This window comes from Sinocyclocheilus anshuiensis, unplaced genomic scaffold, assembly GCF_001515605.1.
Source record: "Sinocyclocheilus anshuiensis isolate Anshui unplaced genomic scaffold, SAMN03320099.WGS_v1.1 scaffold1425, whole genome shotgun sequence".
NCBI lineage: Eukaryota > Metazoa > Chordata > Actinopteri > Cypriniformes > Cyprinidae > Sinocyclocheilus > Sinocyclocheilus anshuiensis.
Window position 1 is genome coordinate 1,861,955 of NW_015551044.1, and position 26,563 is coordinate 1,888,517.

A 26,563-nucleotide genomic window follows, 5' to 3' on the forward strand; every position below is an offset into this window, starting at 1 on the left:
GCCGATATCGATATATCGGCCGATATTCTTTGTGTATATTATAGTACAGTACCAGTCAAAAGTTTGGACACTTTCCCAATCGAGGGTCCAAACATTTGACTGGTACTATATATATATAATACAGTATAGAATATATATATATATATATATACTTAAACACATTATTTGCAATGATCACTCAAATGTGGTGATCAAACACTTATAATGACGTGACAAAGATACGTAGTGGAGGCATCCCTTGGAACTGGAATCATGGCGGAATTTCATGTGAAGTCCACTTCGCAGGGCACTTACGGTCGAATAAGACTTGAATGCTGCTGCCTGAACAAGAGACCTCCATACTGAAGTGAAAGTGTTGACTGGTGTCACTATCTCGCGAACGCACCGGCGGATCTCCACCAAATTCGGGGGATCCCTTCAGCTCGAGGAGCCCTCTCGAACGCCACCCTCCGCGCGTCGGTAGCCCCCCGGGATCGCTTGATCGGTCGGTGCCGGACCGCGAATTTAACCACCCGTAACTCCCGAACCCCGGGGGCTATCGGCAAGTGGGTGGTCTCATTCGAAAGCGGGCCTCTAGACGTACACTTGATTCTCGTTCGAGAGGGTTCCTCGAGCTGAAGGGATCCCCCGAATTTGGTGCGGATTCGCAGCGCCGTTATGGATATATGGCAGTTCAAAGTTTTAATGGTTTTCCATGGACCTAAGCTTTAAAGCGTTTCATCCAGGTCGCCAGTAGCAAACAATGGAGTGCGCTTTGCTGGACAAACTAAGTAATTACACCATTTCAAGCAGTTTATTTGCGTTATATGTTCTGTAAAAAAAATGTAATATCGGCGGCATACCGGCAGCATATTCGCCGATACCGATATATCGGCGACAGCTCATATTATCGGCCGATAATATTGTCAAAACGATATATCTGTCGGACTCTAATAAAAACAGCCTTATGTGTAATGTAAATATATTTAATTCTGGTGTTATTTAAACTGTTTATTATTAAATAAATTTGATTCATAAATTCATTATTAAATAAACAATTTTTTTTGGTGAAAAAAGTTTTTGGTGAAATTAAAGACCTGCTTGAGTGAGACATTTTTTAAAGTACAAATATTCCATGTAATCTTAATTAATAAGCCATAAAAGGTGTATGCATGAGTGCCAATTATAAAATAATTAACAAAATGCTGTTGTAGAAGGATTAAGACATTTCACACCGTATGTCAACTGCATCAGTTGATATACTACTATTGTAGTAATTTTATATTTAAAGGGGTCATATGATGCGATTTTCAAGTTTTCCTTTCTCTTTGGAGTGTTACAAGCCGTTTGTGAATAGATAAGATCCCTAAAGTTGCAAAGACTAAAGTCTCAAACCCAGAGATATTCTTTATACTAGTCCACGCCTTCCTAAAACACCTCATTTAAACACGCCCACGTCACTGTGAGGAAAGATTGATAAGATCCCTAAAGGTGCAAAGACTAAAGTCTCAAACTCTAAACACGCCCCCACATGTCTACGTCACTGACCACGTTTACATGCACAATTTTTGGTTAAATCAGACTGAATTCATTCCGATTGATGAATCTGAATGTAGTATTTACATGAACGCTAAATAAAGTGATCGGCTTGATGTGCGCGTTTATATGTCACAAGCTTCAAATCGGATTAGATTTTTTTTTTTTTTTTACATGTGCACACTGCACAAATATAGAGTTTCTCACTGTTTGCACATAATAACAACTCTCCTACACAGTTTCTTTATTTGTTTTAAGAGCAGAATTAATATTTATCCATTTATGGATAAATATACATATAAACCGCTGTGCCGTGCTGCTCATATTTATCACGCAGTAAAAATGACCCTCCCCGTGCCTAAAACGGGTTGCCTGTGGATGAGAATCCAAAACAAGGACTGGTGGGAGGTTGTCCTGCTCCCCTTCACAGTTGCCGAGTAAAAGGAGAGTTGTGTTCTCACAGCTGGATCCAACTAAGTTTGCAAGATTTTTGAAATTAAATGTTCATTAGTCATTCAAAGATTTGTTTAAATGATATAAATGCATATTTGCTGAATGCTGACGGAAAACGAGAAAGTATTATAATGTTTGCCTTTCTATTACTAATAATATAAAAGCAATCGTTATAATACTTTTTTGTATACATTTTTAATTCCTTTGTTTAACAGTTCTATCAGATTATTAGACCGATTTCTGTCCATATTAGACAGAACTGTTAACGACGACAGCGAACAAGGAGAATGTGAACACTGTGTGCTCAGGCGCTGCCGCTCTCGGCGCCGTCAAAATAAAAGTCCTGCCTCGAACGCATCGGCCAAACAGTAAAACTTATCAGCCGATGCCGATATTTGAAAAATGCCAAAAATCGGCCGATATATCGGTCCACCACTAGTTTTAAGTTATTTAGCCTACTGAAAAATGCTCTCAACCTTTCAGATCTCATTCATGTTTACACATATACTGTTCAACAAACTCAGTACGTTGCAATTAGTTAAATGATATGTGATAGCCTATTAAATGTTCCCTGTTTGTTTGATCTTTTATGTCATAGTTCTTGTTTCTTAGTTTCCTGTTTCCTGTGTTGGTTTTGTAGTCCTTTTGTAGTTTCCAATATATCGGCCATGGCGATATATCGGTCGACCACTAATCACAGTATGGTAAGCGGCGTAACATTTCTGTCACACGCTTGAGGTGTTCAGCCAATCACAACGCACTGGATAGCTGGCCAATCAGAGCACACCTCGCTTTTCAGACCAATGAGCTTTGTAAAAATCGACGCGTTTCAGAAAGGCAGGGGAATAGAGGAGAAACAATAATGTACAGTATGTGGAAAATAATGTGTTTTTTTAACCTTAAACCACATAAACACATTTCATTACACCAAATACACAAAATAATGTTCTTTTTTAGCAACGTCATATGACCCCTTTAAGTTTCAGAAACTTTCAGTAGCCTAATTTATTGTGTTTTATTATTTGTATCTATATAGTTATTATACATTTTTTCAGCTTCATTTTAAATCTTGAAGTTAAACTAAAATAAAATGAGAGATGATGCTTCTTTATATATTTTATTTATTATTTTGTTTACATACTCGGGATCAGGATCTCGTGTGTTCTGCATTACCTGTTATGAAAAGCAGCCCTGTGGTGTGGCCTTCACTAATAGAGTGCATGTGATATGAAAATTGGAGACCTGAGGTTTGCACTGCATATGCACAAAAGTTCCCGTCAGCGCTTGTCCCGATGTTCTGCAGCTTTTAAATAACTTTGAAAGAGACCATTTCACATGCTCACTAAAAACACGCATGGTACAATGAACACACTAGGCGCCACAGAATAATACGTCCATTTACTGCAGTTGTTAAACACAATCATCTGTCCCAAGTTGAAGTTCACAGATATTTTATACCTGTTGTTTAGTGACTCAAGCTAGCAGTGTGGGGTTTGGAGTTCACAGGTGAATCTGTTCAGGACAGTGTTTGAACGTGGGGGTGCGACGTTACCCGGTAATTATGGCGGGAGAGGATGAGCTCGTGTGTCAGGGCCGGTGTACGCTTACCGTAGCTCAACTATCGTGTGTTGACATGCGTGCAAATAGGCCTACTGTACATACTAGAATCCGATCGTGCCAAATATGTGCAAACCAGTTTATGTGAGCTTAAGGTCATGGCCGTTGAGTCCGTTTTAACAGGGTGACCTAACACCCATATTAACCAACAACAGACCACATGATGTGAGGGACGATGGGTGGTGTCTTGTTGCATCAGTGTTGTTCTTTACTTTTAAGTTTATCTGGATCTCTCTCGTTATTTTTCTCTCTCTCTTTATGAGTGTGATAGGAAAGAGTTATTGCTGATGCAGCAAGGATGATGAACTTATTGGGTAAGAGGAGAGAGATGACAAGGCATATAGAAATAGAGGTCAGATTTGATCAAGAGAGTTCAGCCAGAAATTAAACGGATGCCGCTCATGTCATTCCAAATCTGAATTACTTTTTTCCTTGTAGCACAAAATCGGTTTATTCTTTTCCATGCACTTGCAATGAATGAGAACTAGAGCTTTCAAAAGGATGCAAAAGTACCGTAAAACTATGCTATAAAAAATGTTCGAAGTTGTAAATTAAACACAGATTACTGGAGTATTATGCCTCAAAATTTCAGATTTAATTCAGTATGTTAATTGCCATTTTTCCATAATAATTTGTGAAATTTACTAGGAATTACTAAATAAACAATTTTCAAATAAATATTAAGTTTCTTTTTTCAGTGTCTTCTGAAGTCATATCACAGCAAAAAAATTAATTTGTTAATCATTGGTTATTTTTCCTCCAATGAGCTATTAAATGTCGCAATCAAATTGTTTTATTTATTTATTTTTTATTTATTTATTTATTTTAAATGGGGACATCTGCAGTCCCTGGCCAGGAATAAAAGAATGGTGTAATTAAAACATTAGTCGATAAATAATATGTAAAACATCACACGTAATGTTAAAAAAAGGCAAATAACAATAGTACAATTACAAGTAAGTTGCATAGTGATAAATGATGTGACATCTAAAATTTATTGGTATGAAAAATTTTAATTGATAAATCTGCTATATGAATATACAGGTTAATAAATTACTAAATTGCATGTTGTTCTTTAAGTCAGTGTGTTGAGCTTGAGAACAGAATCAGTTTGATTCATGATTGAATGAATCATTGCAAAGATCTGACTCAAAAATGATTCTTTTGCGAATCAGATGTTGCTAATTCTTTTTCGTGGATTCTTGTGAGCTAGGGCAGACTTCAGGAGACTTGGAGTATGTTGCACAAGTCGTTTTGTAATACTTTAATGATTTATTTTTATGGGATTGAGCTCCAGTCCCCATTCATTATAATTGAAAAAAGAGGCCTTTGAAAGTGAAAGTGAAAGTGACGTGACATGTGGCCAAGTATGGTGACCCATACTCGGAATTAGTGCTCTGCATTTACCCATCCAAAGTGCACACACACAGCAGTGAACACACACACACCGTGAACACACACCCGGAGCAGTGGGCAGCCATTTATGCTGCGGCGCCCGGGGAGCAGTTGGGGGTTCGGTGCCTTGCTCAAGGGCACCTCAGTCGTGGTATTGAAGGTGGGAGAGAGCGCTGTACATTCATTCCCCCCACCTACAATCCCTGCTGGTACGAGACTCGAACCCGCAACCTTTACGAGTCCGACTCTCTAACCATTAGGCCACGACTTCCCCGGTGTCTGGGGAATGACTTCCCCTTTGCCAGTGACCCAGTGTTATTTTTGTATCATAAACATACTGTAGTGATTTTAGTACATCAAGTTAAACTAAATGAAAATGAGAAATGTCCCTTTGGCATTTTTTTTTTTTTTAACATTAGTTAACATTTTTTTAAGTAACAATGTAACAAAAAATAACAAAAGCTACAAAATGATTTTATGTTTTTAGTTTGAGTTTAATATAATAATCCTGGTCTGTACATTATTCAGAACATCTCCATTTATGTGTCACAATAGAAATAAAGACAAACAGGTTTGAAATGACATGATGGCAATTAAATTACGATGGAATAAACATCTCAAATACTGTTGTAACCTTGAACCTAAAAATTGTGATCTGTGATGTTGATAAACTACTCGTGAAGTTTAAGAAATACAATAACAGTCGAGCTTGGCAGGCTTTAAACTCTTGTGTTCCTTCTGCTGGTGTACCAGGGTAACGTGTCAGAGAACAGGTTGACATTTCTGATAACAAAGTTTATTTAGTATGTGTGTAGTAACAGAAAAAAACAAACAACAAAGTTATGGTACTGATTTTTTTCCCCAAAGCTGGTGGTAATTAGTGGTTGACCGATATGGGTTTTTTGACAGCCGATGCCGATATCTTGGAAAGCAGGGTGGCCGATGGCTGATATAAAGCTGATATAATTTTATTTATTTTAATTAATATTTAAGAAATTTGAAATCATTTGAAAATGGATTAAAAATAATTGTGTAAAATAAACATACTTATACTTTAGAAGACAAATATATATTTAATAAAAATCTAATTGAATAGGAAGTAAACACTGTAACCAACAGGGCACTCAGTATTCTGGGAAGTTTGTGTGCATTGGGAATCATATATATATATATATATATATATATATATATGTTTGAATAAATCTGTAAACTCTCCTCAGCTGCGGTGTTATGTAATCGCAGATGTTTTTTTGCCCGTGTTTGCTCCACATATTCACATTACTGATATGAGCCTCTTATGTGTTCAAAGGTCACACAGATACTGCGTCTGTAATCTCTTTATCGTGGAACATCCCATGATAAACATCAAATAATTTAGATTTTACAATACTGTTATTTTAGTATCACTTATACATTATCATAGTTTTTATTAATATTTTGAATTGGCTTTAATTTTTGTATTTTCAGTTTTCAGTTTAATTTGTTTAATTTTTAGTATTTTTATGTGCAAGTATTTTATACACTAACTTAGTTAACTTTGGCCTATAATTTATTAGTTTACAGTTAGTTTTTATATTACCATAATGCAGTAATTATTAAATTAATATAATAAAAAATTATATTATGCAGTTAGTATTTTTAGTGCTTCAGTGTAAATATATTTTTGTTCAGTTTAAGTAGTTCGTCTAATATTTTATTTTATTTCTTCATATTTTATTTGATTATTTTTGCTTTATTTTAACAAAAATATTATGAACAAAAATGTTCTTAATAGTTTTCCTTTTTTCCTTTTAGTTAGCTTTATAACCCTGTCTCTTGCACACATACAGATGCATTCATACATGTTAGCCACGGCTTTAATTTTCTTAACCTATTGTTATCTTTCTTTAGAGATTAAAACGAACAATTTGGACTACAAGAAAGCAGTATAATTACATAGAGAGCTGCAGTGATAAGATATTTTTGTAGTAAATACGTAAGTTAGCATCACCCTGGTTCCCTCGAAAAAAACACAATAGGATTTTTCCATTGGCTTTTGGATTATTGCAGAAAATAAGCTCTATAACCAACCAAAGGTTATGTTTCTTACATGTTTTGTTCATGACAATAATAAACAAATGAACACAACTTTTATGAATTGAAGCCTATGTACAATCACCAGAAGTATACAGCTAAACATAGACTATAAATGACAAGAGGGAATTACCGAAAAGAAAATGATGATCTTGTGTTCACCACAGACATCATTTCAGGCTTAAAAAAAAAAAAAACATCTAAAAACACACTGACCTCAAGACATTGCAGTCATAAGTGCCAAAATGCTCGTTTCTTAGTTTTGGCCTACAAAAATCATTCCTGCAGCACTTTTTAGTGGTTGATCTGTCTTGTTAGTGCTTCTGTCTACGCCTGCTTAGAGATTTGAACAACAATGATTTATGTTGCAGACATGAGCAATACCTCAATTTTGATGGGCTGTTACATTTCTAAAACATATGATTTGTGCCTGGTGGCCGATAAAACAGTGGAAAAGGCTCATAGACTTGCTTTGAAAGTGGTCTAGAATATTTGTGAAAATGGATTACTTGAATGATTGCTATTGGTCATGCTCTGGATTGTAACGTCTTTACTTCCTGTAGGGTCATTCGGTTCATGGTTCACCATGTGAAGTACTTCCTGGGTCTGCGCTATCAGGTCAGTGGTTGGGAACATCTACAGACAGACGGACCCTACGTCATCATCTCCAACCATCAATCATCACTCGACGTGCTAGGTGAACGAATACACTCGACCAATCAACACAATGCAGTGCGTTCAGTGTTACTGTTATTATTACCACAGGATCAAAATCTGCATGACCAGACCTGCTTGAATTCACTTCTTTCTACCTGCACACCCAGATGTCACATGATGGGATTTGTGCAGCCAGTCTTTCTGTGCTGATTCTCTCCTCCTCTCTGCAGGCATGATGGAGATCCTGCCGGACCGCTGCACGATGATCGCCAAGAAGGAGCTGATATGGGCCGGGACGGTGGGCATGATTTGCTGGCTGGGAGGAATCGTCTTCATCAACCGCCAAAAGACCAGCGACGCCAAGAACGTCATGAGCGACGCCGCTAAAACCATGCTGGCCGACAAGGTCTGTCTTTGCCAAGATCTCACATCTGACAAATGGTAGTTTACCCGACAATTCTTTCAGTTTGAACCACTTCGCATGAGCTTTTAGGTTATTAATTGATGTTATATGATCTTATTGAAGTGTAATTTTTTTTGTTAACTTAAAGTTGTATTTAATTGCCAAATTCCAGGTGAAAAACTACACTTCCCAGCAATCTTGAAGAGAAAATCATTGCAAACATGTCAGAACAGTGTCCTCTTAGAGTATTATAAAGTTGTATAAATGTACACTACTAGGCATGGGCCGATTACCGGTTTCAAGGTATACCGCGATTTGAAAAAATTCCAGCAAGTTTCAAAGGCAAGATTTGACATTTTTATTTTAAATAAAATAATGAAATAAAAACGAATAAAAACTATGTAGACATATTTAGAAACAGCACAAAAAAACTAATAAAAATGACAAAAACACCAAAAATGATTAAAACTTTAAATAAAATGACCATGAGAGTAGGAAATATAAAAATAAAATTTAAGATAAAACTAGTATCTCAATGATATTAAAATAAAACTGCTTTGACCTTTTGACCCTTTTTACTGCTTTTGAAATACTTTTTGCTTAAAATGTGTATATGATGTTTATTTGGTTGATGGCTTAGTACTAAGAAGTTTCTATAGAGAAAATGAATGGGAAAATACAACCAAGACCACTAAAGACATGGACCGTTGCTTTCTATTAAAGGGGTGGTTGATTGCGATTTCACTTTTTTAACGTTAGTGTATAATGTTGCTGTTTGAGCTTAAACAATATCTGCAAAGTTAGGCTCAAACTGATAAGTGATATTAACGATGCCATTGTTTACAATACAACCGGAGCACATGCTTCATAAAAGAAGGAAATGATCAGCCCGTTTCTCAGAGAAGGGACAGAGTGGTGTGCAATAAAGGTAAATTATGTGGAAAATAATGTTTTTTTTTTTAAACGAAGCATTAACACATGTTAGACTGCACCCTATAAACACAATCAAGCCTAGACAAAAAAAACAGTGAACCACCCCTTTAACTTACATTATTTTTCAATGTTTAACGTTCAAACAATGGTGGAGATGTCATATTTAATTTGCATAGTAAATTGTGTTTTGGAATTGCCATCTGTTGATCTATATTGCATGATATAATACTATCAGTCTTAGTGCTATAGTAGGGATGTTGTAAGGAAGAGGTGCTGGAAACAATCTCATTTTGTGATTGCATTGAACTTTCCCTAGATCCGATTGTGGGTGTTTCCAGAAGGCACACGGAATCAGAACGGCGGGCTTTTGCCCTTTAAAAAGGGAGCGTTTCATCTGGCCATTCAAGCACAGGTGAGTGTTACTTCTAGACTCCTTCACTTATGCTTGACCTGATATAACCTGACCTGTAAGTGCAAAGGACATAGCTTTAGTAATTTACCTGAACAAGCTTGAGCTCAAAGGTTCCTCATTAACCCATGAAAGCCAGGTCAGAGGTCAGAGGTCGTAATGGAGACTGGCTTTACTCATGTGGTGTTGTGTCTTGTCTTCACCAGCAGAGAGAGCTGTGGTTCCTTGTTTAGTGTTCAGCTTCTGTGTTACTTTCACTCTGGTGCATTTTGATCTGAACAAACTCATTTCTTAAGCCACATGAAACATTCCTTCAGTGCTTCTTTCTTTCATGTGGCTTGTGAATAAACGTGAGAGTTAAGCCAATTGGATTGTATTGGAACAATGAAACGCTTGGCAGTTTTTTTTACTTTATTACTTCCCGTTTCAGTTTTTAAGCTTCCTGTTTAATTACCTATATACATATATGCAAAATATTAAAAAATGCAATTTATGTTATTGATGGATAATTCTGTTATTTTTAACTACATTCGAAAACATGAGTTAATATTTAAAAACATGAGTTTAACCATTTTAACCATTTTTAAAATTTATTTAGAATTTTAAAATGGTAGTTGATTTATTTATCAGTATATTTATTTATTTATTTATTTATTTATTTACACATGTAACATGTAGAAATATATTTATTCATATATACACACAAATATATACAGTGTATATATATATATATATTCAATAAATTCTTTATCTTTCAAAAAGCAGTTTAATATGTAAATGAATGAATATTTTTTGTTATATTTAACTACAATCTTAAACAATAAATAATTTTCAGTATTTATTTGTTAGTTTATATTTATTTAGATTTGTTATACAATTATTATTTCATGTATTTAATATGTGCATATATTTGTACATATAAAATATAAAGATATATGCAAAATTATTAACCTTTTAAAAATGCAAATTAATATTCTAACTGATCATCATTTTATTGTAGTGCTGTCGAACGATTAATCGCGATTAATCACATCCAAAATAAAAGTTTTTGTTTACATAATATATGTATGTGTACTGTCTATTTATTATGTATATATAAATACACATACAGTATATATTTTGAAAATATTTACATGCATATACATTTATATATTTATATTCTTATATTTTATATTATGTATAAATATATTTAATTTATAAACATAACATATTTTTCTTAAATATATACATGCATGTGTTTGTATTTATAATAAATACACACAGTATGCACACATATATTACGTAAACAAAAACTTTTATTTTTGATGCGATTAATCGCGATTAATCGTTTGACAACACTATTTTATTGTTATATTTAACTAAATTTTAGAGGTAAATATTACCATTTAAAATAAGTATTATATTTTGAAAACATATCTTTAAGTGTTTTATTGTGGGTGTTACTTGCTAGTTAGTTATGACATACCAAAAACAGGTGACTGCCATTTGTGTCATTTAACAAATAATTTATGATTTGTACATTGTTTTTTTGAATTCCCATTAAGTTAGTGCTTCATAGGCCCTCTGACAATGGTTTGAAAGCAGTTTTTCTTGTTGTTTTGACATGTGTTCTTTTGAAACCGGATGTTTGGGCAGGTCATAAAAAATGCTTCCCTTTTTTCATTTTATAATAGACAATAGTTTACGTCACAGCTGACTAAACCACTTTGTGTTTTTGTAAGATGATCAATATTTTTGCTTCAGTCGAAGGACTGTGCATTTCAAATGCAAATTTGAAATATTTTATTTTTTCAGCTTTTAGGAGAGCACTAGCATATTGATTAGGCTCAACACTAACAAAGCCCTGAAGCTAAAACAGACTTTCACGTCTCTCTCAATTAAAAGTAAAACCCTACATCTACATTTCCATGGCCACAAGAAAATGTTTTGGATGATTGCTGTAATGACTGTACAATGTAGATCATTTGTCACAAGTTCATATGAGGAGACTGAATGAGGAATTTGTGCTGAAAACTGCATTTTTTTTTTTAAAGTTTGTGTAGCTGCTTTTTAAGATCAGAATAAAGTAATATGAATCGTGTGTGATGATGCATACTGATATAAAAAATGGCAGGCCGACGTAATCAAAACCAGATGAGCGTTGAGTTAAGGCAGACAGACATCACTTAATCTAGACCAAAGTAATGGAGGCCTGATGGTTCTCATTAGTTAAGGGAAAATATGTGAACAATCTGTGTCTTATCTTATCTTTTTATATCTGTTTTGTTTTGCATTTTGGCATTGTACAGATATAATGTGCACCCTAGGAATTTTATACGTGGTCTAGACTTTAAATAAAGTAGGAATTTCAGCAAATAAGCTTGGAAAAATATTTATATAAATGACTGTAAAGTTAAAATTTATGTACAATGCAATGTAATATTATTATTGTATCTGTATCATTCTATTAAATACATTTAAACATTAATTATAGCATTTTAAAAATTTATTTGTCAGTTTATATTTATTTAGAATTTTCAAATTAGTAGTTGATTTATTTATTATGTTTATATTTATATAGGAATGTTCAACATATTTGTAGCCTTTTAAAATGCAGTTTAATATTTCAATTCATTTATTTGATTGTTTTATTTAACTACATTTTTTAAAAAGATTTTTTAATTTGTCGATTCATATTTATTTGATGTTTAGAATTTTTGAATAAATTAGTAGTTGATTCTTTAATATAATAATTCATATCTTTATTTATTATATGCATGTATTTTACATGTAAAAGATTTTTTAATTTGTCGATTCATATTTATTTGATGTTTAGAATTTTTTAATAAATTAGTAGTTGATTCTTTAATATAATAATTCATATCTTTATTTATTATATGCATGTATTTTACATGTAAAATATAAAATATATGCAAAATAATTACCTTTCGAAATGCAATTTAACATTTAAATTGATGTGTCATTTTATTGTTATATTTACCTATGTCTTTAAACATGAATTAAACCATTTAAAATATTTATTTGTCAGTTTGCATTTATTTTATATTTGTTTAGAATTTTAAAATTAGTATTTGTTTCATTTATATTATTATTTTATTTGTTTGTTTCATTTTTGTGGCATTCCTAGTCCTTCGTAATTTTGAGTCCCATCTTTTTGTATTGATGATGGTTAAACTGACACACACTTTCCAGCTGTGTCATCATGAGAAACGATGACTCTCTGGGTCTATTATTAGTCTGGGAGGATAGTTCGGTCTGTGTATGATCATATTTTTGTGTGTGAGAGCATTTCTAATCCCTGCTGGCTTACTGTCTGCTGCGCTGCACACAGTCCAACCATCCCTCTCTCTCTTTCTCTCTTAGGTTCCCATCATACCCATCGTCTTCTCTTCCTACAGTAACTTCTACCTACGAAAAGAGAAAGAGTTCAAATCAGGTAATGCACATTACAAACAAATGTTATGGAGAAACAAAAGGCCTTTTGTGTGAATAGTTCACTAAAAAATGAAAATCTTTCATTTACCCTTCTTCGTGTTGTTCTAAACCTATATGCTTATGAAAAAAATAGTAGAAATAGTAGCCCATATGACCTGTGTGCTATATTCAAAGTTCTCTAAAAACATACAGTGTATGAGGATCAGACTGAACTTTCAGTTGTTGTTGTTATTTATTATTTAATGAATTATTCCTTGTAATGCGTTGAGACATTTTTATTAGTGCTTGAGCTTGTTTCTGCCACGTGATAAAAAAAATATATATAATTATGACTTTTTATCTCTTAATTCTTTACTTTTTTCCTCACAGTACTGACTTCATATGTTACAAATCTGCCTTTTTTTTCTTGCAGTTCTGAGAAAAAAATCGTAATTGTGAGATTAAAACTCACAATTCTAAGATGAAAAGTCTGAATTGTGAGATTAAAAAGATTTTTTATTTTTTGTTCTGTGGCGGACACTCGCAATTATGAGGAGAAAAGACAGAATTGTGATATATAAAGTCAAATTTGTTTGATAAAGGTGCAATTACCTCTTGTTTTTTAATTCTGTTGCAGAAACAAAAAACAGAATTGCAAGATGTAAAGTCACAATTCTGAGTAAAAAGTCATAATTGTGAGATTTACATTTTTTTTTAAGAGAAAGTCACAATTACTTTTTAGTTTTTTATTCCATGGCAAAAAAAAAAAAAAAGAATGTAAACACAATTCTAAGGAAGAATGACAGAATTGTGAGACATGAACTTGAAAATCAGAATTTTTACATGTTTATGTGGGTTTTCTGTGTCCCAATTGTCAGATATAAACTTGCAGTTGCAAGAAAAAAAAGTCGGAATTGCGAGAGAATTGCAAGAAAAGTCTGAATTACTTTTTTTGGTTTAATTCCATGGTGGGGGAAAAAAACTGTTGCGAGATGTAAACATGCAATTCTAAAGAAAAATGAGGATTGCGAGATCTAATTAGTTTCAGTTCTGTGTCGGAAACAAAAAAGCAGAGTTGGGAGAAAAAAAGTGGCAGTTTTCTTTGTTTTTTATTTTGTGCAGTAAAAAAACAATTTTGAGATGTAAACGCAGAATTATGAGGGAAAAAAGACTTACGAGATAAACTCGCAGTTGTGAGAAAAAGTCAGTTAATTTTTTTATTAGGTGCCTGAAACAAAAAAAAACAAAAAACAGAATTGTGAGATGTTAAGCCGCAATTCTGAGGGTAAAAAACAGGCTTATGAAATATAAACTTGCAGTTCTAAGAAGAAAAGTCTGAATTCTCAAAATTGCAAGAAAATAAGCTTCCATACAAACTAGAGCATGTCGATGATAATGTCGGCTAATATGGCTGTGTGCACTGTTTCAAACAGGAAGCATCACTCTGAAAATCCTTCCAAAGATCGAGACAAAGGGACTGACGGCAGACGATGTGACGACGCTCTCCGAGCAATCGTTTGGCATCATGCGTTCGGCCTTCCTGGAGATCTCTGGACAAACGGTGCAGAGCAACGGGCCATCCACCCACTGAGCGCCCTTTCATTCGCTCCGACAACAAGGATGGCTTGAGACTACTTCGTCGTCGTCGTGGTGATGTTAACCATGACAGCCAGGTGCTTTAGTGTCCTCTCCGACGTCCTCATGAAGCAGGAACACGTCCATACAGACAGACACATATACATTCACCTTGACTACGGTGCATACAGCAGATGTTATCTTAGCCTAGTTTTGATCTCCCGTTGGACTCCGGGGGGCGCTAAGCGACAGAAAGGCGTTTTTTTCTGGCGCAACACTTAGTTCCACATCATTTTCGATGTTGGTTCGGCTCAGACTTCTTTTGTCGGCGACAGGTTGAGTTTTGGAGCGACGCCCTGAGAACATCGTGGATGTGCGTTCGACATGCATGCCTTTTCTATGTTCCACTTCCTTTCACTGATCTACAGAGACTCGTTCTGTTTGTTTGTGTAGGTCGTTTTTCTCGAGGTTCTCTGCTTGCATTATGAGAAATCGGTGACAAACATCTGTGTTTGTTTTACTTCTCTGTCTTTTTTTCGTATGCAAGTGTATTTTTCTTTAGACACGCCCCTTTATTGTTTTAAATAACTTTATTGATTCATTGACCAAAAAGAATAATTTGGAAATGTCCAAATGTGTCGTCACAACCAAGGATTCGGAAAATGCTTATTAATTCCGTTTCCTCTTTTGTCATTAAAAAGTTTCGTTTATAACCAATATCTCCATTGTCACCGTTACAAAGTGCGGCTTCTTCTTGTGCCATGTGTCCAAAGTGTCTCAGCCGTTGGCTGCGTATAATGGTAGAATATTGTGGAAAAACACTATTGATTATTGATCTGTGATCAGGATTGTTTGATTAGCGTTTAGGATAGAAATACGTTCCAGTTGGCTTAAGTTCGGTGCTTTGCTCATTTCCTGTTTTGGTTTGTTTTCAGGCTACAAAATATTTTCATTTCTAAAAATGTACTTAACATTGTTCAATCCTTTTGTTTAAACTAAAAACCATTGGCAAGGGAATTGTTATTATAATAACTAATCGAAGAAGTATTATCTAACACATTATATAGAGTATGGCGTTATCTAAGCAGCCAATTTAACTAAAATGTGTTTAAGAGCCTTTATTATTAATAGTCAGATTTTGAAGGACAAAATCAAAAATCTATTTTATATTTGTTGGCAAAACTTGGATTTTTCTTTCAAAACCTGCTGCTAAAATTATCCAGAGAAATTATTATAATGTAAAATGCTGAGGTTTGTAATATTTTTAAGTGGATGTTGACGAACGTGATCATAAATGGCGCTAAATTGCACTCTAGAAATGAGCCACGTTCACAGATCGTCAACGTCTAGTAATTGTCATGAGCTTATTTCTGCTCATAGATCAGGTATTAAACTTTATCCTCAACTTTACAGTTTAACAAAGAAAGTCCATATTTAAACAAATTATCAAAATAAATATATATAAATCTGAATATGTGAAAATGGCATTCACAATTTAATCTCAAAATGACCAATTATTTAACACCTATTTATTAAACCAGACTGTATCGACAGCTTAGGGCAGTAAAGTAAGATGAATATTTGTTATTACTTTCTAATCGCATTGCATTGTTGAATCTTCCATTTAATGCTTATTGTTGCAGTTCTTATTGTTTGTTAAGAATGTATAACATCTGATCCTTAATTTAATATGTACAATATTATTTAAGAGGACTGAATTGTACGTATCTTATTATAACGGCTCGTTGAGCTGAAAGACATTTTGCTTTGAACGAATGTTCAGTTTGGTTTATGCTAAATGTCCAAATTAGGCCCTGTTATTTAGTACAAATATAAACTCTTTTATGTTGTGTATTAGTTCACAGATTTTATAAGCCCCTTGTTTTGGATGTCATTTTTGCCCTGCTGACTGAAAACCATGCTGCGTTCACGAAACAGTGTGTACAAGGTGTTGTGTGATTTTCACCAAAGCTATTAAGGATGTACAACAGGTGAAGCTTGTAAACGCTCTGATTATAAGATCCGTTAGACGAACCTGTCAGACATTTCACGGTCAGCCTTGTGTACGTGTGTGTATGAGAGAGAGAGAGAGAGAGAGAGAGAGAGAGAGAGTGTGTGTGTGTGTGTGTGTGTGTGTCCATTGTGTGCGCTGAATGTGTTTGTATGGTGACCCGACACACAAATGAGCTAAAGCCCATTGTAAAATCTGTAACGTTATATAAGACGATGATTATATATAAAAATGTTGATTGTGGTAGAATCTGGATGCGACCTGTGTTAAGAACATCTAGGACAAAGAGTCAATAAAATCGTCTGTTTTTCCAATAGGAATGGTAGAAGTTGTTCTTGACGTTTGTCGTCTGTCTGTCAATTTATTCACTTACACATTTAATAAATCTAAACGAGGACGTACCTTAGACTTATGATTACTACAGACAAACCCAAAACCTAAAAGAAAAATATTAGCATTTTTAGATGTGCATTTTATTTGTTTTTTTTTTTGTTGTTTTTTCAAATAATCTGTAGTTTTATTTTATATTTAAAACAAATCTGTATTTTGTGATCCAATTGCAAATTTTCCAATACACAAAGTATGGAGCTAAAATAGTGTCAAAATGAAGGGATTAACAAATGTGCAAGCAAATTCACATTCACAAAACGTGAATATAGTTTCAAAAAGAAATGAACAAACTCTGCATCTAATTTTGTGAATGTACATTTTGTTGTGAATTTGCATGCTTTGCTTATTAATAGATTTACAAAATAAATATGATTCACCAATGCTCAATTCACATTCATAAAAATAAGTTATTGCAAAACAGCAGTTCACAAATCCATGACCTAATTTATATACACAGTAAATTTGGACAAAAATATTTTGTGAATATTTACATAATGTATTTACAAAATATTATTCACAAATGCTCAATTCATATTCACAAAAAGAAGTTTATATATTTGCTAACAGTAATTCATAAAATTTAGGGATGCACCGATACCACTTTTTCCAGTACTAGCCCGATACCGATACTTTTGGTATCGGTGCATCCATAATAAAATTCATAACCTAATTTATATTCACAAAATGAAATTTGGAAATGCAGAAAAATGTTTCGTGAAATGTAAATTTGGTTGAACATTTGCATACTTGGCTTAATATATTTAGAAAATATGATTCACAAATGCTTAATTCACATTCACAAAAATAAGCTGATATATTTGCAAACAGGAATTCAACTCATAACTTGTAAGTTAGGTGAATTAAGTTGAGAGTTTTTACATTTGTTTGAATATTTTATAAATATGCTCATTTTGAAACTATTGTAGCTCCATAGTAAAAGCAGGTTTTGTCAAATATAGACAACTTCTGGGACAATTTTTTCTCCAAACTATAGAATTATAAACCTCAGATAATCGATGTTGTACAAATTGTGAACCACAAACTCAAGAAACATTCAAAGTTTATGCAATTTTATTACAAAAATGTAAACATAAAATGATACAAAAAAAGAAAATACAATTTTGTATTGTTTTCCCAATAGCAATACTCAGGAAGGACATGAATTTATAAATATGTAAATTTACATTTCTCCTGACTCAAACTTGGAGAGACCATACAGCTGCACTTACACCACAGATTAAATGAAAGAAATACATAGAAAAATACTGCGAAATATCCAAGCACCAGCTCATTTTGGCCAAACAGGAGTTTGTGTGTTTGACATTTTGTTTCCCTACATGCTTTTTGAGTGAACTGAACATGTTTACAGGGTTCATGCCTTTGATCAGTGTTGCGGTTGTTCATTTAGACTTTTCAGATATCGGTTTCACTTGTGTCAGAGGATCCAGCCCATCTTTGATCGTCTAGTTCTCCTGGCAGGCACCTAATGAAGTTGTTTTTGTTATTTTATCAATTGAAACGGATTGTACAGATAAGTTTCATACACACAGATATATGCTTACAGGCTCCGATACGCTCCTCCAGGAATCCGACCTGCTCACTTAGCGAGTCGATGCGGTCTAGTTGCTGCAGAGAATGCGACAGGAAGTTGGTCCTCTCAGGCAGGAAGCTGTTAGTGTCTCCCACACCATCCAAGGGGAAGAGCGTAGTGAAGGGAGCCAGAACCATCTCTAGTTTCTACAGAAAGGAATGGCTTTTTACATTTGAGGACACTCAAATCATAAGTTTACAAATGGCAAATATGAGAATAAGGTTTCATACAGTAGTACTTAATAATTAACAAACTAACAATGCACAATACTTCTACAGCATTTATTAATCTTAGTTTTTAATTTCAACATTTACTAATACATTTTTAAAGTTGTTAATGCACTGAGTGAACTAACATGAACAATTGTCTTTAGTAACTAACATTAACAAAGATTAACAAATGCTGTAAAACAGATAAAGCATACAATTATATTACTATTTTTGCAGCATGTGGTAAGTTTTTGCAGATTTTCTGTATGCATGGATGGACAGTGTTGGGGAGTAACTAGTTACATGTAACGGCGTTACGTAATTTAATTACAAAATAAATGTAACTGTTTCTGGATGTCCTGTAAAGAGCACACTCAGGGCTTTCCAGAGATACCAAATGATTGGATGTTTCACCATGGCCACTCCCTCTCCTTGGTTTTTAAAAATGGCTGACATTAATTAACCTATTACATTTTCAAAGTAACCGTCCCAACACTGTGGATGGATGACATACTACATTCACCAAAATGTGCAAATGCACTGCAGACTATTACATTAACCATTAAATAAACCATTTATCTATTAAATAAACTATTAAAGAAAATTTTACTTGAAATACGTAGTGTAAATATTTTCTACAATTAAATAAAATATAAATAACTTTAAAATTTAAATTTAAACTTTTTAAAATTTAAAATGCAACTTTAAAGTTTAACTTGATGTACAAAAATAACTCAAACTAAGATTTAAAAATAAAAACTCATGAAAACTATGTAGACATAAAAAACAAAAACTAATAAAAATGGCATAAACACACAACAAAATTACCAAAAATGTAGCTATAATTTAAATTGAAATGGAAAAAAAAAAATACTATTAAAAAAATTCTAACTATTTATAAAAACTATAATAGTTTAACGGTTAACGGTCACCTGTATCTGCCTGTGTTTAATGCTTCAGAATCTGTGATGTGTGAGCTTGACTACTGCTTTTAATTAAACTATTAGCGAGGCTTTGAACCAGTAAGCTGTTTCCCATCGTTTGAAGTGGGATGTGTCCCGAGGGTGTGTGTGTGTGTGTGTGTGAGACCTGCTCGAGGAGCTCCACTCTGTTTTTAAGGATCTGAACTTCTTCGGTAACGTTTTCCACCAATCCCAAACCTCCACCTTCAAGAACAAAAGAAATACACAAAAATCAGAGACGGACCACACACACACACACACTGACATTCAGCCTTAATTAAAACCTTTAATGCAGCGCACAACTCTATTTTTGATGTTTTAAGATCCAGGCTTTGAACATAAATAATGCTTATATTCAGCAACATGCAAACACACAAACTGACTGGGAGCTTTTGTAAGACTTTCAGAAAGCACTGTTGTTTTATGTTATATTTCTGCATGTTCTCTGCTTTCATGTTTTCGTGATTAATATCCGTAGCGATCCCAGAGCAGACCAAAGAGCACAGATGAATAAAAAGACAGACATAAATAGAAAGAGAGAGAAGGAGTGGAGGGGGTGATAAAAGGGGGAAAGTTTGAGGTTTGGCAAGAATATGATGCAAATACTTTGATATGCACTCGGGTCCAGAAGTCTGAGACCATTAGTGAAAATGTTTCTTCTTTGATTTTTTTTAAATGTTTTATTTAATACAAATTATATTAACCGCAAAAAAAAAAAAAATCAAACTTAATTTATATGAATTGTTTTCTTTAGTTAAACATTTTATTTTTTTTATTTATATGAATTTATTTATTTAGTTACATTTTATTTAGAATTTTTACATTTTTCAGTTGTATTTAATTAATTATTTTAGTTATTTTATATATTATTTTTTTAAATAAATAATGCTTGTGTTGATAAAATTATTTTATTAAATAATGTATTTTATTAAGTACTTCAATTATTTATTAATGTATTTTATTTATATGATTGTTTATTTATTTTAAATTATTTACTTATTGAAAATGATGCATTGATTTATTTAATTATTTATCAGATTATTTATTTAGTTTTTAATTATTAAACAATTTATTAAATATTATTGCTTTAATAATAGCAGCACTCTATTGTGAATTGTCTCAAAGAACATCTTTTGCTTCAGTGGAAGCAGGAACATCTGACCGCCTTTGCAAAGTCACATGTCACTAATTTGCTAATTGTGACCAAGAAAGAGAACAAAATCTGAAACATTTCCTCATGTTACTTCATGTTTCTTTTGCTTAAAATGATTCAAAAACCTACAACTTTATTAATTTCCAGGTTAAAATGAGAAAATCCCATTGTTCTCAGACTTTTGCACCCCACTGTACATGAAATCAGGTCAGATTTAATCACAAGCTCTAGTAAAAGAATAACCGATGACTGTGATTGGTTGTTTTGTGAATGGAAGTGATTGACACCCAATCATATCAGAGCTCAGCCCAGTAAGCCCCGCCCCTTGGCAATTATTCGGAATGTTTTTGGTTGTGAGCTCTAACAGTCTAAAAACAGTCTAACAACTAGTCAATGGGTCGCACACACACACACCGAAACTCAGTCAATCTGTCCCAGATGTGTGGTGTTATGAAGACACGTGGGAGCGAGCGAGAGCCACTGTGTGTGTGTGTGTGTGTGTGTGTGTGTGTGTGAGAGGGAAAGCAGTGACCCCCAGCAGTCTGAGTTTGATAGATCTGGAATGTGAGCTCCAGATCGAGCCAAAACGAAAGCGGGAACAACAGCTACAAATGGTGTCCGGCGGTGGCCTCTGCAAAATCGCCATCATCACACAGCTAAACATTCAGCTTCCTGTTCTTCTATCTGACGACACTAATGTAGTTATAAACTCCAGCTTTCTGGGGCTTTGGGCCCCATAAACTCAACGGAGTGTTTGGACATTCATTTATGTGGTCAGAATGACATTATAACTAGAGATAAGAACAAAGAGCAATGCTCTCTCTTTCTAAACAATTCACTTAAAGATAAGGAATGACATTTTTAGCCAAAGTTAAAAATACTCTCTCGTTCCACTTGTGTACATATGTGCAAAATCAGCAAGTTTAGTACAACAATAAAAAAAGCTCATTAAAACAGACAACGCAAGAAAGACATGTTTAAATGACTTAAACATATCTTTAACACATGCACACATTGAATAAGCAATTAGACATTTTGCCTTTAACATGTATTAATAAATACCTAAATAATATAAAAAATACCATAGTCTGTTTTTGGTACTACAGAATAGTAATCTGGTATTAGCCAACACTGCCATAATTAATTAATGAATTAATTAAAGCAAGAATATTTTTTTTTTAAATAGAATGGATTTTATTGAATATTTATTTTAATATTTTATATTATTTTTATTTTTTTTATATAATTTTACCTTTTTTTATATTATACATTTTATTTTTATTAAATTAGTAATAGTTTTATTAAATTAATAATTTTTTTTTTTATTATATTTTTTACTGTAGCAACAGTAACAAGATAACCATTTGGTGTAAACTGAATAAAATGAGCTTACACCTTGAGGTTTGTTGAAAGTATTCTGTTATTAGCTACAACTGTCATCAGAAAAGAAAAAGATTTTAAAAAGCTTACATATTTCTTTATTAAATATTTTAAATTAACATTTTATTATTTATTTATATATAATTAGTGTAAACTATGGTTACCATAGAAAATATTTGTAAGTGAACTGATGTCTGAGTGTGACTCCGGGTCAAACTCAACCACACTAGTGCTCAGGGTCACTCAGAGGCTTTCTTCGAAATGTTTTTCTTATGATAAAAACAAAGCGTTTCCCTACAGAAACATGGTTTTCAACAAACGTTTAGGTGACCTTGCTAGCGTGGATCCAGACATTATTGCCGAGACGTGGAAATGTGCTGCTCTCTTGTTCAAACTGCAGGAATGTGTGTTTGAGCTCGGGCCAGCGGTCAGAACGAGTGGCGATTATTTTAGCTTGTCGCTAGGAAACATGACTATCTAGGTTTCAGAGGAGATTCTGATCCTGCTGTTATTTTAAAATCACAGACAGATTTGAAATAGTGTAGGGAGAGAAAAATGAAGAAACAAAGAAAAAGAGGAGCGAGAGCGAGACGCTGCCAACACAAGCTCGATTTGGCAAACTAGAGAGAATAACGCTCAGCAGTTCTCATAAAGACATTAGACACTTCTCAGCTGAAAGAAACATCACTAGGCTGACAATTAGAAGCACATCAGTTGTGTTTCGTTCTGCACAGGGTTGTTATAGTTACATGACAACTCTCGGAACATTTTAGCATGGTCATGGATATGACAATGTTAATGTATTTGGTCTTGGCGGAACAGATCTGCTACGCTGCTGCTGAATTGCTGCTGCTGTTGGTTATTGCTGTAGTTGTAGATTATTGCTGCTGCTGCAAGCAAGTACAGGAACTTGCTACTGCCAATGCATACGGCGATACGGTGCCGTGAGTATTTAAGACATACTGCTGCTGCACAAATAGCATATAAAATAACCCCATAGCAGATCTATACAGGTGGAGCTGGGGAAGGTGGAGGGTTTCAGAGAACTCTGAAAGCGCGCTGCAGGAAATCTCAAGGGAATGCTAGCCAGCCATATAAATGCAAGGCAGTAAGCTCATTGGCTGCATATGCAGCATGAACCAATCAGCTTGTGCCAAGTCGTTTAACTCTCTGAATATCATCAGTTACGTTAACACCCCGTCAGAATGCGCCATCTAGAGTTTCATGACTGAACTATATATTTAAACATTTTTGTTACTTGAAATAAAGCTGAAATAAATATTACATGAAAAATGGAATTAAACTTTTACATCTTGGAAAGTTAAAGCACTAAAATGAACTAAAACTGGAAATAAATAAAAACTGATCTAAAACTAACTCTTAAATTAAAAAAAAAATCAATGAAACCTAAATAGTAATATAAAAAAAATAAAAAAAGAGACGAACTAAACTTCAAATGAAAACTGAAAATATTAAAATTAAACAATTCAAAATATTAATAATGACTATTTACAATTTACAACCATTCATGATGACTTGTTTATTGTTTATTATTAATATTATATAATTATTATTTAATTGTTATTTGAAATATATATAATTATTTAAAATAATAATTAAAATATTAATAATAATTAAAATAATCTTCAAGTAAAAGTTAAATGAAAATTAAAAATGAAATAAAAATAAATAAATAAATCTAAATAGTAAATTGTAATATATATGCACAAAATAAACAAAATAAAAAATTAAATTAAAATGAAAAGCAAAATATAAAAAATAAAGCTAATTCATATAAATAAATATTAATAACATATATTTATGAGTATATTAAAACAACACTTGTTCTGCATTCTGTCATTTTCAAGCAAAGGTTTAGTTGTCGTATAGACTAACTAAAACTACAACAGAAAATAAAAATAAATTAAACCTAAATAGTGGTTTAAAATAACAATAATAATAATAATAAAATTACAAAGGCACATAACAAAATTACTTAAAATAAAAACTTAAAATAAAATAAAAATATTAATAATTTTTAATAATATTAAAATAATAAATCATATTTTACATTCTCTGCACTGGCTACCTATTAAGTTCCGTATCAGTTACAAAATATTATCCTATATCCTATTATCCTATAGACCAATTATCGGTTTGTAAACATTCAGGATGCGCGCGTATCATGGTTGCAGAAAACCCGGGAGAGATTGCCTTTACGGCTAGAGAATTTCACGGATAGGGTACAAAATAGTTAGGTTTAAAAAGATTATAAATTATATTGATTAGATGTCAGTTTCAAAATGTTCTACACATATTACAAGAGCTTGTCACCCAGCAATAAGCACTGTTATTCATCGAAATTGACGTTAGAGAGTGCGATAGTCTTACAGATCCGAAACAGGGATGACGTTTTTTGTGGGCGGAGCCTATCTGGAGGCAGAAAATGACGGTTTTCAAGCGGTAGTCTATGGAGCCATGGAATAAAAGAATAAAAAAAGGTAAATTTGATTTTATATTTCAAAATTATGACTTTATTCTCGCAATTCCGAGATTATATTTCACAATTCTAATAAGGAAAAACAACTCGTCATTCTCTCTTTTCCCCTCGGCTCTTCTGGCTTTTTTCCCTCAGATTTGACAAACTCACTATTTTTGAGTTAAGTCGAGTTATAAAGTCCGAATTAGGAGATATAAACTTGCATTTGCGAGAAAAAAAAGTCAGAATTGTGAGATAAAGTAAATAAATGTTATGTAAAAATGTTAAATAGTAAGGTTTAAATAATATTTCTAATAGTAAGGTTTAAATAATATTTAATGCTGTAACTGTAGGGCTAATACAATACGTCCCCTATTGTTTAAATCGAATTTATGCTTTAAAAGTAGAGTAATCATAGCAGTTTTCATCCATAGTATGTCCATTTAAACGTCTACTTGTTCCCAGTGTTTTTCTGCAACCACTATGCGCGCGCAGCTGCAAGTGACGTAACTGTGACGTCTACTCTGAATTCGTCTATATAAGAAGACATAAAAACTCACCAAAACATTTTGACTTTTTTTTTTGTGTGTGTATGTGTATTTATCTAAGCACACACATCGCATGTACAGTAAGCCGCCTAGGGGACAGTGTCTCTTTTGCAGCCAAGTACACGTTTAACTCTTTTTAGTATTGGGCACGTTCGGCAGGAGACTGTATATTACGACAGCTTTGACTGATTTTTATGTTATGTTGGAAGGATGACAGAATGCGGCACTGCATTTTTATAATCATTGGATGCCAAAATCAAAAACAAAACTAAAATTCTACTAATCGCACAGCCCCAGTGTCGGCTCACTGCATTTTTTTTTTTTCAATGGAGAAAATATATCTGATTTTTACTTCCAGAATTCTGTAACGGTACCAAAATGTCAGTAGTCGTAGCAGTAAAATTCCACAGTTCTCAGTACCAATTTCTGTACCACGACAAAAACTATTGTCTGTATTCTATTTTAATATTTTTTAACTACTTGAAAATAAAAATATTAAATAAATAAAATTAGTTAATTATTCATTATATGAATAATTATATGTAAATAATACATTAAAACATTAGCATGTATCCTTCAAATACTGTTCAATTATGTAATTAAAAAGATCAAATGAAAGTAATAAAAAAACAAAAACACATTACAGGTAACAGAACAGGTGTCAGGTCTATTGCACTTACACTTCAAGACTTAATGCACAGATCTATTCTTACACATCAGATTGGTTTTGTCCCATCACTGCTGTGGTTATCACTGTCAAACATTGCAATTTCAGATCATCGCTCCTGAAAGAAACTTTTTTGTAAAGAAATTCATGTCTGGAAATTCTGTCTGGGGATTCATCGTTCTTGTATCTATTACTCTGAGTTTGAGTGTTAGTTAAGCCAGTGTGGATGATGGGTCTCTGCATCAGTATGTCTGCGGCTGATGATAATGTATACATGTCTTACCAGCATGGCTTCTGGATGAGCGATCGTCTGCTTTTGGAGGCCCGGTGGGCGGCGGGGAGGGAGCAGGAATTCTTGAACACGTTATTTCATCTTCAGCCAGACTGAATCCGTCCTGACACACACACCGATAACTCCCCACCGTATTCACACACTTCTGTGAGCAGCGATGACCTTCCTTACACTCATCCACATCTGACAGAGAAAAAAGGCTTTTGAAATATGTTTTTGAAATATGTTATCATAATATCTTCAGTATTGTTTCCCCCAAAGCCTCCTTATAATGATAGTAAAGCTTTCTTGCACCAAAACTTCAAAAGGAAGTTTCCTTTTCAACCCTTCAAACCGCCTTTTCACAGCTTTTTATATTTATTAAAATTGTTAAATTATTTATATATTTATTTATTAACATTTTATAGAATTTTTTATTAAATTTTAAATTGTTTTTT

General features: G+C 33.3%; 2 protein-coding genes across 2 annotated transcripts in view; one reads left to right on the forward strand and one right to left on the reverse strand.

The window, feature by feature from the left end:
* The window catches only part of LOC107661611 (1-acyl-sn-glycerol-3-phosphate acyltransferase alpha-like), a 19,829-nt gene extending 3,060 nt beyond the window's left edge, over positions 1 to 16,769 (forward strand). Inside the window, exons 2-6 of the mRNA XM_016451275.1 lie at positions 7,617 to 7,750; positions 7,941 to 8,116; positions 9,363 to 9,458; positions 12,819 to 12,891; positions 14,303 to 16,769. Coding sequence (XP_016306761.1) covers positions 7,617 to 7,750; positions 7,941 to 8,116; positions 9,363 to 9,458; positions 12,819 to 12,891; positions 14,303 to 14,460 — 637 coding nt within the window. The 3' untranslated portion in view covers positions 14,461 to 16,769. The remainder of the gene's footprint in view (positions 1 to 7,616; positions 7,751 to 7,940; positions 8,117 to 9,362; positions 9,459 to 12,818; positions 12,892 to 14,302) is intronic.
* A 1,125-nt stretch (positions 16,770 to 17,894) lies between these two features.
* Positions 17,895 to 26,343, reverse strand: LOC107661612 (epidermal growth factor-like protein 7; the record flags this gene model as incomplete). Its single annotated transcript, XM_016451276.1, has 4 exons — positions 17,895 to 18,328; positions 18,408 to 18,582; positions 19,735 to 19,811; positions 26,118 to 26,343. Coding segments are annotated over 4 exons (498 nt in total), but the record flags the coding sequence as incomplete, so codon positions are not given.
* Positions 26,344 to 26,563: the final 220 nt, after the last annotated feature.